The 15,407-nt window shown below is 56.5% G+C and overlaps 7 protein-coding genes across 7 annotated transcripts in view; 3 read left to right on the forward strand and 4 right to left on the reverse strand.

Moving 5' to 3' along the window:
* Positions 1 to 1,113, forward strand: part of PUNSTDRAFT_59810 (uncharacterized protein) — a gene marked incomplete at both ends in the record, with an annotated part of 6,045 nt that extends 4,932 nt beyond the window's left edge. Inside the window, one exon of the mRNA XM_007378018.1 lies at positions 42 to 1,113. Within this exon, the coding sequence (XP_007378080.1) occupies positions 42 to 1,113 (1,072 nt within the window). The remainder of the gene's footprint in view (positions 1 to 41) is intronic.
* A 247-nt stretch (positions 1,114 to 1,360) lies between these two features.
* On the forward strand, positions 1,361 to 3,868 carry PUNSTDRAFT_123335 (serine carboxypeptidase; the record flags this gene model as incomplete). Its single annotated transcript, XM_007378019.1, has 13 exons — positions 1,361 to 1,638; positions 1,709 to 1,766; positions 1,825 to 1,880; positions 1,942 to 1,976; positions 2,029 to 2,085; positions 2,141 to 2,214; positions 2,275 to 2,485; positions 2,539 to 2,629; positions 2,686 to 2,710; positions 2,772 to 2,889; positions 2,951 to 3,023; positions 3,087 to 3,465; positions 3,538 to 3,868. 13 exons carry the CDS (start codon positions 1,361 to 1,363, stop codon positions 3,604 to 3,606), a joined length of 1,524 nt encoding a protein of 507 aa, XP_007378081.1. The 3' UTR covers positions 3,607 to 3,868.
* A 144-nt stretch (positions 3,869 to 4,012) lies between these two features.
* Positions 4,013 to 5,459, reverse strand: PUNSTDRAFT_139809 (uncharacterized protein; the record flags this gene model as incomplete). The annotated part of the gene is made up of 5 exons (XM_007378020.1): positions 4,013 to 5,018; positions 5,076 to 5,232; positions 5,295 to 5,305; positions 5,365 to 5,391; positions 5,442 to 5,459. 5 exons carry the CDS (start codon positions 5,457 to 5,459, stop codon positions 4,254 to 4,256), a joined length of 978 nt encoding a protein of 325 aa, XP_007378082.1. The 3' UTR covers positions 4,013 to 4,253.
* Positions 5,460 to 5,870: 411 nt separating this feature from the next.
* On the forward strand, positions 5,871 to 8,205 carry PUNSTDRAFT_128852 (DUF21-domain-containing protein; the record flags this gene model as incomplete). Its single annotated transcript, XM_007378021.1, has 14 exons — positions 5,871 to 5,986; positions 6,050 to 6,166; positions 6,226 to 6,319; positions 6,382 to 6,444; positions 6,514 to 6,598; positions 6,651 to 6,731; positions 6,807 to 6,878; positions 6,940 to 7,013; positions 7,087 to 7,224; positions 7,286 to 7,335; positions 7,418 to 7,606; positions 7,666 to 7,748; positions 7,813 to 7,924; positions 7,986 to 8,205. 14 exons carry the CDS (start codon positions 5,871 to 5,873, stop codon positions 8,203 to 8,205), a joined length of 1,494 nt encoding a protein of 497 aa, XP_007378083.1.
* Positions 8,206 to 8,411: 206 nt separating this feature from the next.
* Positions 8,412 to 9,840, reverse strand: PUNSTDRAFT_128853 (ChaC-like protein; the record flags this gene model as incomplete). The annotated part of the gene is made up of 13 exons (XM_007378022.1): positions 8,412 to 8,471; positions 8,549 to 8,626; positions 8,697 to 8,767; positions 8,828 to 8,861; positions 8,931 to 8,936; positions 9,004 to 9,099; positions 9,152 to 9,165; positions 9,221 to 9,274; positions 9,354 to 9,384; positions 9,442 to 9,501; positions 9,573 to 9,643; positions 9,706 to 9,730; positions 9,790 to 9,840. 13 exons carry the CDS (start codon positions 9,838 to 9,840, stop codon positions 8,412 to 8,414), a joined length of 651 nt encoding a protein of 216 aa, XP_007378084.1.
* A 139-nt stretch (positions 9,841 to 9,979) lies between these two features.
* Positions 9,980 to 12,126, reverse strand: PUNSTDRAFT_48233 (phosphatidylserine decarboxylase). Its single transcript, XM_007378023.1, has 5 exons — positions 11,927 to 12,126; positions 11,561 to 11,726; positions 11,273 to 11,506; positions 10,577 to 11,216; positions 9,980 to 10,509 (listed from the first exon to the last, which is right to left on the reverse strand). The coding sequence occupies exons 1-5, from the start codon at positions 12,031 to 12,033 to the stop codon at positions 10,061 to 10,063; spliced, it is 1,596 nt and encodes a 531-aa protein (XP_007378085.1). The 5' UTR covers positions 12,034 to 12,126; the 3' UTR covers positions 9,980 to 10,060.
* Positions 12,127 to 12,324: 198 nt separating this feature from the next.
* Positions 12,325 to 13,470, reverse strand: PUNSTDRAFT_117070 (uncharacterized protein). Its single transcript, XM_007378024.1, has 6 exons — positions 13,342 to 13,470; positions 13,234 to 13,248; positions 13,011 to 13,140; positions 12,847 to 12,944; positions 12,696 to 12,771; positions 12,325 to 12,616 (listed from the first exon to the last, which is right to left on the reverse strand). The coding sequence occupies exons 1-6, from the start codon at positions 13,384 to 13,386 to the stop codon at positions 12,540 to 12,542; spliced, it is 441 nt and encodes a 146-aa protein (XP_007378086.1). The 5' UTR covers positions 13,387 to 13,470; the 3' UTR covers positions 12,325 to 12,539.
* Positions 13,471 to 15,407: the final 1,937 nt, after the last annotated feature.

Below are 15,407 nucleotides of genomic sequence, written 5' to 3' on the forward strand. Positions count from 1 at the left end.
ATGTCCTTGCGTTTATCATGGACTCCTCTCACTGGTTGCAGAACGTATCAGCTCATTCGCATCACCAGGCCACTAGTCGATATCATCGGAAACATTGAGGGCCGTGACGCAAATCTTGCGGACTGTATGCTCGAGTTGATTTGGGCACACCGGGAGGTGAACCGTCGCCTAGCGTATGAAGAGGGCGATGACATCGGCTTTCTCTCGCACACCCGCCGCACCCTCAACGATCAGTTTCATGCCATGAACACGGACTTGCATTGGTTTGCACTCTTCCTGCACCCATTGTGCCGTCGTCTCGCTGTTTCCTCGGCTTCTCATTCTCGCAACATCACGGCCGCAGTCAGCATTGCCTTGGGCATTGCATACAAGTGGAGGTGGACGAAGACACAGACACAGAAGCTCATTACCGACATCAAGAACTACGGCATAGTGAAGGACTCTTTTGGCGGGGCGAAGGCCGATGGAAAGGCCTGGTGGGAGGAGCTGGTGGTTGATGCGAGAGAACACCCACTGAAAACTATGGCCGTGCGTATCTTGACCATTGTCCCCCACGCCGCGGACGTTGAGCGACTATTCTCGAGCCTCGGAGGAATCCAGTCGGTCCGACGATCACAACTCACCATCCCCCACATGGAGACTTTGGGAGCTCTCCGCAACTACTACAATGCTGAACTACATGATCTCACTGTCAAAATGGGCAAGCAGACTCGCCGCAGACACACCCATATGCACACGCGGGACGAGCCAGGAGTCAATGCTGCCCGTGCTCAAGAACTTCTTGCCAGCTTCGTATGGACAGGGCCTCTCACTGCGACACCGGACCATCTCGAAGACATCCTCGCAGGCCCTGAAGGTATCACCGACGACGATATCGAGCGCGAATTCGCGCTCCTCGAGTCTGCTGTCACCGTTGAAGCTGGTAGCGACGGCGGCGATGGCCTGTCACCAGCTGTCGGGCTTGAGGAAGTATACAATCTAGATGAGTTAGACGCTGTTCGTATGGGTGTGGCCCCTCCTACCCATTCAGAAGAACACATCATGCACACTGATCCCTCTGAAGAACAGACCACTTGGACACCTGAAAGCCTGCTCGCAGAGATGGATCATTAGGCACATAAAGTACTTGTATCCTAGTACACAGATATGCTCTAAAGACACGATTTTGGGTGTCGCCAGTTTCGCCGGTTGCGCCATGGTTTCGCCAGGCTTTCGCCACCCCCCAGAATCGCACGAAGGTTTCGCCGGCGATGGCGAAACCTTCCGCGAGTTTCGCCCCCTACACTAGGGGCAGGAGAACCTAGATATACTCCGCAACCTCCCACCCGTACCTTGATCTCCAACCATCAGGTTCACGACGATGCTGCGTACACTGTGTAGCCTGTGTCTTTCACTCGCCGCTGTCGTTGGCGCTCAGCAGTTTCCGCTATTTGCTTCAGGACCTACATCGATACATCCCCTCGGGAATGCAGATCCGTATGATGTAAAGCTCACCAGCTTCGACTCGGGATTGTTCTCGCCCGTGGAGGACTTGAACGTGCTCTCGTATGATACATACACCACGCTCTCGCATCCTGCGTTCCCTAAGCATAGCGTTCGCATCAAGAGGTCCTCGAGCTTCTGTGATGGAACAGTGAAGTGAGTGTCAGCGAATCGGGCTGGGCCGTTCAATATTCCGCATTTGCTCCGACTGACGATGATCACTCAGAGCGTATACGGGTTACATCGACATCGAGGCTAAGCATCTTTTCTTCTACTTCTTTGAGGTGAGCGCTGTGCATCTTGCTTCTGTTTCGATCTTGCTGAGCATGTTCGAAATGTCAGAGCAGGAACGACCCGGACAAGGACGACGTTATCTTCTGGACAAACGGCGGTCCAGGGTACGTTCAAGCCGGCGTGAGGAGAGGACAGGAGTGACTTGGTGTGATATGTTACCAACAGGTGTAGCTCTTCGGTTGGTCTCTTTATGGAACTCGGTACGTTCACGACGAGATGAGCTGTGTCTTGTCTTTTCATGCCACCTCACAGGCCCATGCCGAATCCCGGACGCAAACGGCACACAATACAACCCTTACTCCTGGAACGGTGCGTACATCCTGTCACACTGACCTCGAACGGAGGCGTTGATCTTCGACCACAGCCGCTGCCAACATCTTCTTCATCGACCAACCCGTTGGCGTCGGATTCTCCTACGCAGACCACGGCGAATACGTTGTACGCCCATAGTCTATCTGTGCCCTCTCTTTGCGCGCGAATTGATTAAGGCTTTGTCAGGGAACTACGGAAGAAGCCGCGGCAGACATCGCGGCCTTCGTGGCGATCTTCTTCGAGAACTTCAGCAAGTTCAAAGGGCGCGGGTTTCACATGGCCGGCGAGTCTTACGGAGGCCGCTACATCCCTGTCTTCGCTTCTGCGGTGTACGACCAGAACGCGCTGCTCGTCGAGGCCGGCCTGACGCCGATCAACTTAACCTCCATCATGATCGGTACGTGAGCATTCTGCCGCTCGCTGATCACTCTACCTCATATGATCACCTAGGGAATGGCGTGACGGACTTCTACACCCTGACCCCGTCAAAGTACGAGATGATGTGCACGCCGGCGTCTGTAGACCCCATTTTGCCTGTCGCGTAAGCCGTATGGAGGCTTTAGCGTCGTATACTCGCTGAACCCCATTCATTGTCAGGTCCTGCGTCAGGATGAAGCAAGCGGTACGTCTCCTTCATGCATCAGTTGCCGTTGCAGCTCTCTGAAGCGTGCATGCGTGTCCAGGTCCCTCGATGCAAAAAATGGATGAAGGAGTCGTGCGTGGACCAGTTCGATGCGATGAACTGCGGCGCCGCGATGAGCTTTTGCCAGTCCGAAATAGACGCCGTTTTCCGCGCTACCGGTGCGTGTCATGACACCCTTACTCCGTTTAGCGCATCGCTCATCACTGTGCGACATGCCAGGCATGAACCCATACGATATCAGCAAGGAGTGCGATGGCTCTATCTCAGAGACCTTATGTTATCCGATCACGAAGTACGTGCCACGTCTACATCTCGAGGTCTACGGAGCTTGTGTTGATGTCGTCCTACGACCCAGATACATCAACCAATACCTGTCCCGACCTGATGTTCGCGAAGAGCTAGGCGTCGACCCGGCCGTGGAAGGCAACTTTACCTCTTGCTCTTCCGACGTTGGTTCCGCCTTCCGCGCCAACCTGGACGGCTTCCACCCGACGTACCTCTACGTGGCGGCGCTGCTCGAGCGCGGCGTGCGCGCGCTGATCTACGTCGGCGCGTACGACTGGGTCTGCAACTGGGTCGGGAACGAAAAGTGGACGCTGGCGCTCGAATGGACGGGGCAGGAAGAGTTCAAAGGGCAGGACTTGAGGGAGTGGACGGTGGACGGCGTCACGGCGGGCAAGACGCGGAGCGCGCAAGGGCTCACGTTTGCGACGATCGCGGGGGCGGGGCATATGGTGAGTTGGCATCCCCAGCGGTTTTTCCTCCTGCGCATGAGTCACACCTTGATCCTTACCGGGTTTCCTTAGGTTCCGTACGACAAACCCAAAGAATCTTTGGAGTTGGTGAAAAGGTGGCTTGCCGCCACTGGCCTCTAGGGTCTAGGGAGCATGCACGCTGAAAGACTCGCACCCGAGACTCGCACCCGCATCCCCCTCCGGGTTGGCGTGGATGACGTGTAATAATCGAATGGAAGGGACGACCTTCATTACCATTTTTCGTGCTGCTGCCTCAGGCAGATGTTCCACATGCCGGGTTATCGTTCCATTGTGTTATGAATGACGATAACGCAACGTTGCTGTCACGAGTCTAGCTATGCAAGAAGTGCAAAATATGCCACGTCTTACCGCAACATCAAATCCCACCCCTCGACTTCAAGAGCAGCCTTTGCAAGCTAGATGTCCAGCTTTTCCTGGATCATAGTTCACAGGTTCCGTATCAAGATTTCTCTGCTCTCCTTACCGGTTGGTTTGCCGAATATTGCCAAATATGAAGGTCCGTCGCAAGAATCCTATGACAATGTGAACGGTATATACCACGAAGTTGGCGAAGATGGCAGCACCTGGGCTGTGAATGACTACACGCAGCCGCGATGCGCTATTTGGAGAGGATGTCCGCAAGCTGACAGCTCCATATGTACAAGTAGCGATACGTATGATGTGCGCCTTCAGTTAGCATCGTCCGAAAACTAGAAACTTGGTCCACACGCTTGCGCTAGCGCTTACAGCGCGCGACCCAACACCAATCAGGAGTGGCAGGGAACCTGTACCCCGGACACCTGCTGCAGGCTTGGGAACAACGATTTTAAAAAATGTGGCAAGCGGCATGTACAGTACGTGTCTTCGAGGTCTTCGAGCTTGATGGGACCGGAGATAGGTAGGCAGGTAGATTGCCGACGAGGTCCCGGTAGCGGAACAGCCGGTTCTCCGAGGTCGAGGTCTATGAGACTCGCGTTCCCGCCGAACTCGAACAGCGAACCGGCGAGCGGTGCATCCGCCTCAGCGGGGATGTCGACGTGTATGAACAAGTCGCACAAAAGAGGGCAGTGCTCCGCAAACTCTACCAGTGATAAGGAGGTAAGGCGCGGGGAGTCGGCGGGAACCCGTTGTTTCTCGACTCGAAGCTCGGCGCGCGTCAGTGCGGGACACACGCGCGCTACGTGAGCGACGACCTCGTCCGTCCATGCGAGCTGCGCGGAGACCACCAACTCGCGCAGATTGACGTAGTACGGCATCTGCAATATGGCGAAGGCGCGGGGTAACTCTACTTCTCGTTCCTCGGCATCGTATGAGGAATCGTCGTACTTGTGGGGTTTGCGAGGCGCGTGGATTTCGAGAATACGGAGGGGCTCCGTGGAACGTTGGAAGAGCGCATCCAGTACGACGTCCCAAGCTGCCGATGTGTAGGCCTTGAACGCTTTTAGGCGTAGAACTTGCGCGTTGGCCTTCAAGCGCTTCCGGAAAACGATCCGGCTCGACTCCGAAAGGAAGAATCCGTTACGAGCAAGAGCCTGGCTATCGATCAGATGCAGACTGAGATCGACGATTCATCCATTTGTGGGACCGACAATGGCAAGTTCACTGCACCCAAGGCCTCTCTGCCAGTCGAGAATCAAGATGATAGTGGGCGTCGTGTTGAGGGAGGAACGGCACGTGCCCGTCGCTTTGCGTTCGGATGACAGTTTGATTTGTATGATTGCTGTGTTGGGTGCGGAAAGGTACGGTCTGTCAACAGACGGAAGATGACGGTGGTAAGAGTGCTGCAACGGTTCAGATACAACGCATACTTCACCAAGAGCTGCCGTTCGGATATCCTTGAAGGCTCCTTCCCATATTCTCCTTCCTATCGTTCTGTACGGTGGCTCTGACTATCCATCCAGCGAACTAGATATAGAAGTCAGTGTGGTCAATAGGGTATATGTTGCCGAACCGACCTTGGTGAGGCTAGACATCAAAATCCCCTTGCCTCGTATTTCTCTCTGTTTTATTGTGAATTGTGAGAAAGGGCTCGAACTTCAATGTTCAGCTAGCTTTGTGTTCGTCGAGTTCAAAGCAACGTTCATCGTGCAAGCTGGCCAGTGCCAGCGACTTGATATGCAAATGGTCAATAGGTAAGCCAGGCGGCGTTTGCCGCACCTATGTTTAGCCATGACGGCATCGCCTCTGCAGTTCATCCTTCCCCCGACGCCTCTCGCCGGGGATCGCACCTTGCACCATCAAATCCTTGCGAACCGGATCTGTTCTCTCTCGAAGCAATATTTACTGCTCACGCGACTGGCAACGACGAAAACATAACTCTTCCTAAAACGTCCACGTTGTTGGGCTGGTCGTATACTTATTGTACTCTCTCTGTCTTCTCCTGAATGCCCGCGGTCCATACACCCCGCTCAACAGCGGCAACGCGCTCCTTTGCGCGTGCATTTAGCACGCTTACACCGCTCCTTGTCAAAGCATTCCCGTTCCATAGCCACCTCGCTCGGTAAGCATTCGCAGTCTGCGTGCAGTAACTTGCTTGAGTGGCTACTGACGCGACACGGTTCAGACCCTATGGCGCATTTGCCAGCTCGGAAGAGCCGGAAGAGGAACCAGGCTCGACGGGGTTCTGGTGGAAACTCGGATTCAGTGTCGGGTTGGTGCTCCTGGGTGGTGTGTTCGCCGGGTGCGTGTGGCTTTTTTATGATCTTGCGCGAGGTACTGCTCTTCTAACCGCGGATTCAGGCTCACGCTCGGCCTGATGGGTCTCGACGAACTGCATCTGCGCGTGCTAGCGGCCTCGAGCGACAGCCCGAAAGAACGTAAAAACGCGTCGAAAGTGTGTCCTCAGGTTCCCCACCTTCCCCCCGCCCTTCCTCGATGCTCATCAACGACTAACAGGTTCTCCGATTGATGAGCAGAGGCCGACACTGGGTCCTCGTAGTACTCCTCCTCGGAAACGTCGTGCGTGTCGTTCGAAAACCGGGCGCATATACGCGTTTTCTGACTACGAATGGCTATACTTATCACCAGATCGTGAACGAGTCCCTGCCAATATTTCTCGACAGTGCCATCGGCGGCGGAGTGGCAGCAGTATTCATCTCTACCGCTATGATTGGTTCGTACTTCTTCTCCCGCAACCTCCCGCGCTCGCTCATGACCGTGCTCAGTGATCTTCGGGTGCGCCGGCTCACCGCATCTACTCACTCGTGTCTACAATCCTCACATCGCCCGCTTCGCCCTCGCAGCGAGTATGTTATCACATTCGCTCCTCGAGCTCCTTTTGCTAAAGTCCATCGTGTCGGTCAGAATTATACCCCAAGCAGTGTCAGTCCGTTATGGCCTTAGCATAGGCGCGGTCGCAGCGCCCATCGTCCTCACCATGATGTACCTCTTTGGTACGTATCCTCCATGAAAGGCTATCATCCAACTTGAGGACTGATTTCGGAAACACTTTAGCCCCGATCGCGTGGCCCACTGCTAAACTGCTCGACTGGGCGCTCGGTAAAGACGAAGGAACGACGTACAAAAAGGTACGTTTGTCGCTCGGCCTCCCCCCACCGCTCCCTTCGGTGATTTCTCACCAGAGTTATTATCGACCTACAGGCAGAGTTGAAGTCGTTCCTCCAATTCCATCGTCAGGGACAAGAGCCCCTGCGCGACGATGAGATCAGCATCCTCAACGGCGTGCTCGAGCTGAACAACAAGTCCGTCGAGGAGATCATGACCCCGATGAAGGACGTGGTGAGCATGTCCTCCTTTTCCTTCGACCTGTATGCGATCTCTGACGATGGTCGACGTTTAGGTCACGCTCCCCGCGGATATGATATTGGACACCAAAGCCATCGATTGGATGTCAGTACCGCCCTTTCCCTCTCTCGAATGTCGTACCAGACGATGCGATATGATACTGACGACCCTTCCATACGACATCCAGACTCATGAGCGGATACTCCCGCCTGCCGGTGCACGAGCCTGGCCAACCGCTAGTATTTATCGGCCTCCTGCTCGTGAAGCAGCTTGTGCGGTACGACCCGTCGCAAGCCAAACCCGTGTCGAGCTTCAGGCTGTCGATCCTGCCCGAGGCGAAGCCGAACATCAACTGCTTCCAAGCGCTGGACTACTTGTGAGCCTCTTCAATGAGGCTGATCGCGATTGAGTTGATTGACATCGTGTCTCGACCAGTCAGACGGGCCGGGCGCATTTGCTCCTGATCAGTGACACGCCCGGACAGCCTGGTGGCGCGAAAGGCGTCGTAACGCTCGAAGGTAAGCCTACCATGGAAGCAGCGCAGAGCCTGATCTGACGCGAGCCATGCAACGCCTCGCGCAGATATCATCGAAGAGATCATCACGGAAGAGATCGTTGACGAGACGGACCGGTTCGAGGACAACCAGAGCAAGCGGAAGGCGAAGCGGATGACGACCAAAGCCATCATGGAAGGGTGCGTGACTTTCACGCATTTTTATCCTGCATTGCACTATGCTCAATTTTTCTGGTCGCAGCATTGTGGAGCGACACCGACGCAATGTCTCCGACGCGACGTCGACGGGTCACTTCTCGCCGATCGTGGGCTCCCGCGACACGTCGGCGGAGCGCGGCGGGATGAGCGCGCAGTACGCGAACCAGGGATACGGGGCGACCGCGAACGGCCAGTCCTTGACCGCGGCCTCGGCGGCGGTGGCGGCGGCAGCACCCCAGATGAGCACCTCTCCCAAGCCTTAACGGGGAGGTTGGGAAGGGAGGGCGTATTCACCGAAGGGCATGAAACCGTGCAAAGGGCGGAGATGCGAAAATGCCACCATTACACATAGCTTGGTTCCGGGGCGGGCTATTTCGAACATGTACCATCTAATCGCGACTAATGCTGTGGCAATCGAAGGGGTCACCAGGCGGTATGTTTGTTTCATCCGCGGAAACTGCGTTTCGGTCTATGTGCGTCCGGGTGTGTCCGTCAAGCCGGCTTCTGCGTCCAGTTCACGCAGCCTAGTCTAATGAAAAGAAGCAAGGTGGTCAATGAGCAGCGGACGAAGCCATCGGACTTTGGGCGGAGGACGAGTGGCCTCACCTCGAGCGCGAAGAGATGCGAGTCATGAGAGTGTGGCGCGAGCTCGCGGACAGCGTGAGCGAGACGATAGAGGTATTCCTGAGTGACGATACACGATTCGTTCAGTGACGTATCCCGTAATCTTTACGCGTTACGGGGGAAGACCGACCTTGTTAGGCCCAGATGGGCCGACGGAACGCCAGATCGTCTGCGCGAGGTCTTCTAAAGGTTCCGAGCCAACTGCAGTCACGAAAGAGGAGTTAGATCGCGCGGCCCAAGTTCCCTTGATAGATCACGCACTGAAGGACGGATTGTCTTTTCGCCCGACATAGCACTAATGAACGGAGGCAGAAGCCCGTCAATTCTCAGGAAGCTGGGATGAGCATGGTTCAGGGTCGCATACCTCTGCCTATAAAGTATCGGAGCGTTGTTGTCAGTGATATGATTAGAAAGGTGACTGAGATGTGAAGGCTCACGTCATGGGCGACGACCTTCTCCTGACCGTCTTCCCCCACGCCGTATACATCCAGGACCTCGAGGGTGTAGCCGTCCTGCGCGGAGGTCCAAGCCACCTGATCAGGTGCTGTGTCCGCAGGTAAAAAGAGACGTCAAGGCTGCAATCACCTTCTCGCGGTAATCTATAGGCTGTATGAGCGAGAATAGGCTCGGTATATGACCATATGCAGGACACACCCAAGTAGTCCCGAACCTCGGCTTCATAGGCGGGATCGATGGTGTACGCCACACCTGTACCCCTCGAGTCAGCACATACGCGAGCTCTTCTGAAGGCGAGAGGGTCAGAAGGCGTTCAGAAAATAGGTCTCACCCCAAACGATGTCGTCGTCCGGGAAGGGGTCCTACAAGAGTGTTCGATAGTCACGGAAGTGCCTGTGGTGAGGAGAGGTCCTGCGCACGGCACCAGAGAATGCGTCCCAGTCTTCCTTGTGTATCAAGGTCACCACTCGGCCGGGAGACTGCAGGGAGAGGGTTCGATGCTCGTCGGCTTGTTGCCTGCGGACTGCGAGGCCGCTAAGCATACACGCACCTCTGGGGTGCCCCGATGATCATGAGATTTCTGGGCAAATCGCCTCACGTAGCCCTTGAGATATCCGGGAACTAGAGCGGAGGCCCTTCACAATCAGACTTGTTCGGACCAATGTTACATCGCCGGGACGAACCTTGCCTGATCGCATGCGGAGGCGGCTGCAAAGCCAGTAGATGTGTGAGACGTTCCGAATGATGGAGTGTATATGCGCTCGTACTTTGAAGATCAAAGACCCGTAGCCAAAGACAATGTAAGGCTTGTTCGACATCGAGGACTGGTAAGCAGGCCAAGGAGCGCAGCGAGGACTAACGCTCGCGCCATAGTTGACGGCGAGAACCAAGGTGACTGGTCCTGACCTTACCGGTCACGCCTCTGATCGCATGGATGAGCATCAACACTGTGTGCATCTTACGCCGGGCCCAACGGCGACGTCGAAAGCATTATATGCATTATTGTCATGATGGGTTGAACCATTATATGCGTTGCTATTATACATCCTTCTTCGCCTCCTCCCTCCGCTGCTGCTGCGGCGAATGCTGCTGCCCAACATCGCCCAACACCTCGCCCACCTTCACCTTCTGCCCGTCCCTGATCGCGAACGTGAAGTCCTTCGGCGCCTCGAACACGAGCACGATCGTGCTCCCGAGGCAGAACCCGCCCATCTCCTCCGCCGGGCGGAGCGGCTTGCCGTTCAAGATCGGCGACGCCGCGGAGTAGACGGCCTCGGTGTACGTTCCGGGCGGCGGGACGCGGCCGCGGACGTTGGTGCGGAGCTCGTTGTCGAAGTTGAGGATGATGCTCCCGACGTTCGTCGCGCCGACGGGGACCATGCTGAAGAAGCCGTATCGCCATCGGCCGAGGAGCGCGACGCGCTCGTTGAGCACGAACAAGTTTTGGAGCCGTTTGGCGACGTAAGGGGAGACGGAGAACAGCTCGCCTGGAGGGATCGCGAGCGCGATTGAATTTCCGTAATCGGACGCGATTTCTGTGAGGACCGAACTCACCGACGAAGTGCCGCCTCTTCTCGACCACCCACGCCGTCGGACTGTGGAACCGGTGGTAGTCGCCCGGCGCGAGGTAGATGACGCAGAAGAAGAGGGCGTTGCCCGGTTTGGTGCCCTGCTCGAAGATGCTGCCCCGCCTCTGGCCGAGGCTCGGGCGGACGCCCATCTCCTTCGCCACGGACGCGTCGTGCGCGGTCGTCTCCGCCAGCGACGCGTCCTCGTCCACCACCGACGCGTCGACCTGCTTTCCGTGCCGCGGCGGCGGGCGCTTGGGATCGTCCGAGCCGGCGTTCGCGCCGGACCCTTCGACCTCCCGCTCCAGCAGCGGCTGGGCTTCCAGATCCGACGACGTCGAGGGCGTGCGCGTGCGCGGGGTGGACGTCCCGGACGAGGGCTCGGAGGCGCCGATGAGCTGCTTGAGCGTGTACTCGATCCCGTTCACGTTCGCGAACTCCTCGTCGGCGACGATGGACATGTCGTTGGTCGTCGGGAACTCGACGGGGCGCGAAGAAGTGGGTGTGCCGGGCGGCGTCTCGACGCCGAGCAGAGCGTCAAGAGAGTAGGTCAGGCCCTTGACCTGCTCCACCTGCTTGCCTTTCACGACGCCGTAGTGCAATACGGTACCGTCCGCTGGGCTGACCTGTTGCCGCAGTCAGCAAACCGCCTCGGGAACAGCAAACGAGATGCTTTGCATACCAGAGCGGCTTGCGCAACGGGCCTCACGCCCTCCTTCAGTCTACGATAGAAGAATTCTCCGAGACTGCGATACTGAGTGAGATCGTCGGTCTCGATCTCGTCCAGATTGCACCCGAAAACCCATGCGTATATGCGGAATCCGTACGGCCGGAACCAGACGGGAAGGGTGCAGCTATTGAGCCAGCCCCATAATCTCGACAGGTTTCGCCACGGGAGAGCCCCGAGGACATGTACCTGCAGCACGAGCGTCATACAATGCAAGGGAGATAAGGGTTGGGACGTGCTCACCTGCCAGGGCCCTTTTAGTCGCACGACCTCGCGCCCCTCGTCATCGACCTGGACGCGCTTCGAAGTATATCGTCGCCGAAGCTGGATCGCTACAAGGAGCAAAGCGCCGACTGCCAGAGGCAGCGGGAACCACTTCGTCGGCGTCTCCTTCCACGCGTACGCGAGCCTGCCTGACGAACACTCACTTCAGTCTGGGCCGCAGAGCATCCGCCCCCCACCCAGTCCTCAGCCCCCTCGTCCCCCAGCCCGACGTCGCGTCAAGGTTACGACAGAAATCCTGGTCGAGTTGAGGGAAGGACGGGGGTGGGGGAGGGTTGACCACGGTCGCGCTCGCGAATAATATATGCAGTTAGCGAGGACACGTACGGTACAACGGGAGATGGCGACGAGGGTCCTGGCTGGTGTGCTGCTCCGACGACGGGCCACCGGGTCCCTTGGTCGACAACGACCTGGACCTGACCGAGTGCGTCCATTGACCTGCTCGAGGGAGGGGGGCGCTGGCGAGGCGCAGAGGGAAGGGTAGCGTGCCACGCTGCAGGCGGCTAGCGCTGTTCAAGAGCGAGGGAAGGGTCGAGGAGACCATGGTCGCATATTTTTTTTGCAGGTGATTACGACTTGGCGGCGGGTTTGTCGTAAATTATTTTATTCGGCTCGGTGCAACGTGCGACGCGGCGGGAGAGGGGTGGGCGAAGCGCGGCGGCGGCGCGCCCCCTTGCCGCTAAATATTCCCTTTCGTGGAGCCCTCCCCCCCCCTCCAACATGAAGTCATCTACATCACATTCGCTACATACGACCTACGACTCCATCCACAACTACAGTACTATCCGATGTAAAGTACTTATAATCTCGCCAGAAGCTTCAATCAAGGGAGCCAGACGGACCATGAGGCGCGCCACGCTTATCTGATTACATACACGGTCGAGACCGCGGTACGCCGATAATTGACGAGAAGAGAACATGTGGGCTTGTGCTGCGGTGGTCAGCCTGGCGGACCGGTCGGGTCCACGTCGTCCAGCATCCTCCGGAGAACGTCCGAGACCTGTCTATGCAAGTCCTCTACATACAGAGGCATAAACGTCAACGCCGTGTTGTTCACAGTAAGAGCTTCGGTGGGACCGAGAGCAAAAAGACGCACTCGCGCGGCTCAAGGCGTGGATGTACTCGGCGTTCGCCTCTTGCATCTCGTTTTCGAGAGCTTGCAATCTCGTCGCCTATATTCGAAAACGCCCAAGTTAGAATCGACCGGTGGCAGACGCGCATACGTGCGACGTGGAATCTCGACTTGCCTGCGATTCCTCCGACTCGGGTTCGGGCAATGACTGGATCAAGAATTCGATCTGCTTCGCTTTCACCATGAGATCCGTCACGAGTTCCTTCTTGTTGGCTGAAAAAGCGCGTTCGAGGGTGAGAACTTTTGGGTGACGAAGAAAGAGGAGGTGCGCATGCCCACCTTCAAGCACCTCCGGAGGGTCGAACTTTTCCGGGTTGCGCTGCTTCGTGATCGGTATCTGCGGGCTCACTTGCGCAAAGTTGGAGCGCGTCGTGAGGTAGGCGATGCTACTCGACATGATTTGCAGGAGCTGCGCACGAACATCGTCGTCAGTCCGTCGTTGGTCCAGACGAAGGAGGTGCTTTCAAAAGATAACAGGGGAGATATAGGAACAGCCACGTACCTGCTGTATCTCATCCTAAATTCCAGCCATATTAGACAGAACAGGAACAGAGAGTGCTTCAGCGTTTCAACAGGTTCGCTGGGGCTCAAACACAAGCAAGGGCCGGACCTGTAGCTGAGTGACGCGGTCCATGCTACTCAATTCCTGAAGCATTTCCGACGGACTCGCCACGACCCAGAGGCGAGCGAAAGTGCCGAAACCAGCGTATATGCAATAAGGTGGAAAGGTGTTTCTGGGTAGCGCCGAAGAAGACGGAAACAGCGTCGGTGGCGATGATCCCCCGTGGGACATGGTTTTCGCCTGACTGACTGACGAGCTCGAATTCGCCCGACGGGTATTGTTGCGTGTCGAGATTGCTATGAGGCACGTTGTACCATGGCTTAACGCTTCCGGCCGCACGAATCAGGATATCTTTGGTCGAGAGCACAGGAGCAGCTCGCACGGTGGAGTAGTACTAATATTGTGCAGACAGCGGACCTTGATCGCAGCTACCTCATGCGATTCGTTGCCAACTATTCTTTGTGATATAAGGATGATTAGACCGGGACAAAGTGAATCACGCCTCATATGCCGAATGGGAGGGTTGAAGAACAGTCGTCACGTATTCTAATACAACCGACGCCCACGATTCCTTCATGCGAAATGCAATACGCTAGTGTTAGTCCTTGATACTATGGTATGAGTGAATCAGTACTTACAGATCATTCGCAGCATGGTTTCCCTGTCTCGAGGTCGATGCAATCGCACATGCGGGAGTCGAGGGGGCCTGGCACCGGTCCGCTGATTGTCGTTCCATGTTATGTTGAAAGAGGAAATCCACGAACGGGTACGACTTACGCCGCGACAACCTGAACGCCTGCGAGGACAATAAAAAAGGCGGCGCAGCTGATGAGTGGCTTGAAGAGCATCGTGAACTGAATGGCAAGGAGACTACCCAGGACACGATACGTATGACCCCTTATATACTTCGACGGGTTCAAGGCAACGCAACACATTGGCAAATACGAACTGCGCCGATAACACGGATGATGGGCGCCACCGACTCATCGCAGTCATTCAAACACATTTCTCCCTTCATCGGACGCGACGGGGTGATGGCGACCGGCAACGGGCAGCCGACTCCCATTTTCATCCCGTCTCCGGCTGCGGCAGGAGCGTTGCGCATGGCCCACGCCACGTATGACCCAGTTAGATCGGTCGTATTGGAACGATCCGCACCCGGGCGAGAGTTGGAAACGACAAAACAGGTGGCTTCTTATCGACCGGATACTGTCCCTGGCAGTAGTCGCGAGCAAAAATAGCAGCTGGATACGAGTTTACCGGCCAGAAACTCGGAAATAGGTTCAAGAAGGTGCCCATGGAGTCACCGATGAATCACTCGATGTTCGGGAAAGACCACCATGGCCAGTTCGACAAGACACGGGTTCCCGCCAAGCCCCGCCAAACCCGGGAGGAGGCGACACCTTCATAGCGGTGAGACCTCGCGCACTGCCTGGGGTGCAGTGAACGGCAAGCGATACCAGTGCACCGCATGAGGTGAACACCCTCCGGTTCCAAGAACGTAAGAGCCGGGCACGAGCGAGCGATGTGCTCGACGATTTCGTCGGTCCAGTCGAAGGATATGGACATGCTGAGTTGGCGGAGGTTGTCGAGTGGGGGCATGCGCAGCAGAACGGTCGGCAGCGGCAGCGGAACCCGTACTTCCGGTGCTTGAGCAACATGGAGCGCCTCGAGGACCTGTATCGGGCTCTCGAAGGGACAAATCGAACATTGCATCCCTTTCGTCTGCGGTTCCGTTCTCCTTGGAGGAAAGGGTTTCCTTATGTGCTGTAGGCGCTCAGCTGATGATAGTTCGAAAGGCAGGAAGGGAAGCACAGTATTCCTGCCGAGCTACCAATGAGGATTCCTCAGGGAGCACAGGGACAACGATGGCGGCTGGAAAGTTAACAAGCCTGAGGGTGATATATATCGGCCAGCCGCAGTAGACGCCAGAGACGATCGAGTGCATCCAGGAAGGCCTCGTGATGTTTGCCTGCGATAGGACCCATATCTATGACTGTCTCGTGCAGCCAAGTCAACCGAGCTACATGTGCCAATGCCGTTGCTGTAAACGATCCTTCAGAGCGCACGGTACGGAGGTTGGGAGGAGTGAGCACCAGCTTTTGGAGCAATTC

This window comes from Punctularia strigosozonata (genome assembly GCF_000264995.1).
Source record: "Punctularia strigosozonata HHB-11173 SS5 unplaced genomic scaffold PUNSTscaffold_1, whole genome shotgun sequence".
Lineage (NCBI taxonomy): Eukaryota > Fungi > Basidiomycota > Agaricomycetes > Corticiales > Punctulariaceae > Punctularia > Punctularia strigosozonata.

Bases quoted from the DNA above. Each gene is read 5' to 3' on its own strand.
- PUNSTDRAFT_48233 (XM_007378023.1), bottom strand. From the start codon at position 12,033: ATGGACGCACTCGGTCAGGTCCAGGTCGTTGTCGACCAAGGGACCCGG. The intron at 11,507-11,560 runs GTGAGCACGTCC...CTCGTGCTGCAG, and splicing joins GACTAAAAGGGCCCTGGCAG to GTACATGTCCTCGGGGCTCT. The intron at 11,217-11,272 runs GTATGCAAAGCA...CTGCGGCAACAG, and splicing joins CCGTTGCGCAAGCCGCTCTG to GTCAGCCCAGCGGACGGTAC.
- PUNSTDRAFT_117070 (XM_007378024.1), bottom strand. From the start codon at position 13,386: ATGCTTCAGGAATTGAGTAGCATGGACCGCGTCACTCAGCTACAG. The intron at 12,945-13,010 runs GTGGGCATGCGC...GCGCTTTTTCAG, and splicing joins CCCTCCGGAGGTGCTTGAAG to CCAACAAGAAGGAACTCGTG. The intron at 12,772-12,846 runs GCAAGTCGAGAT...TTTCGAATATAG, and splicing joins CCGAGTCGGAGGAATCGCAG to GCGACGAGATTGCAAGCTCT.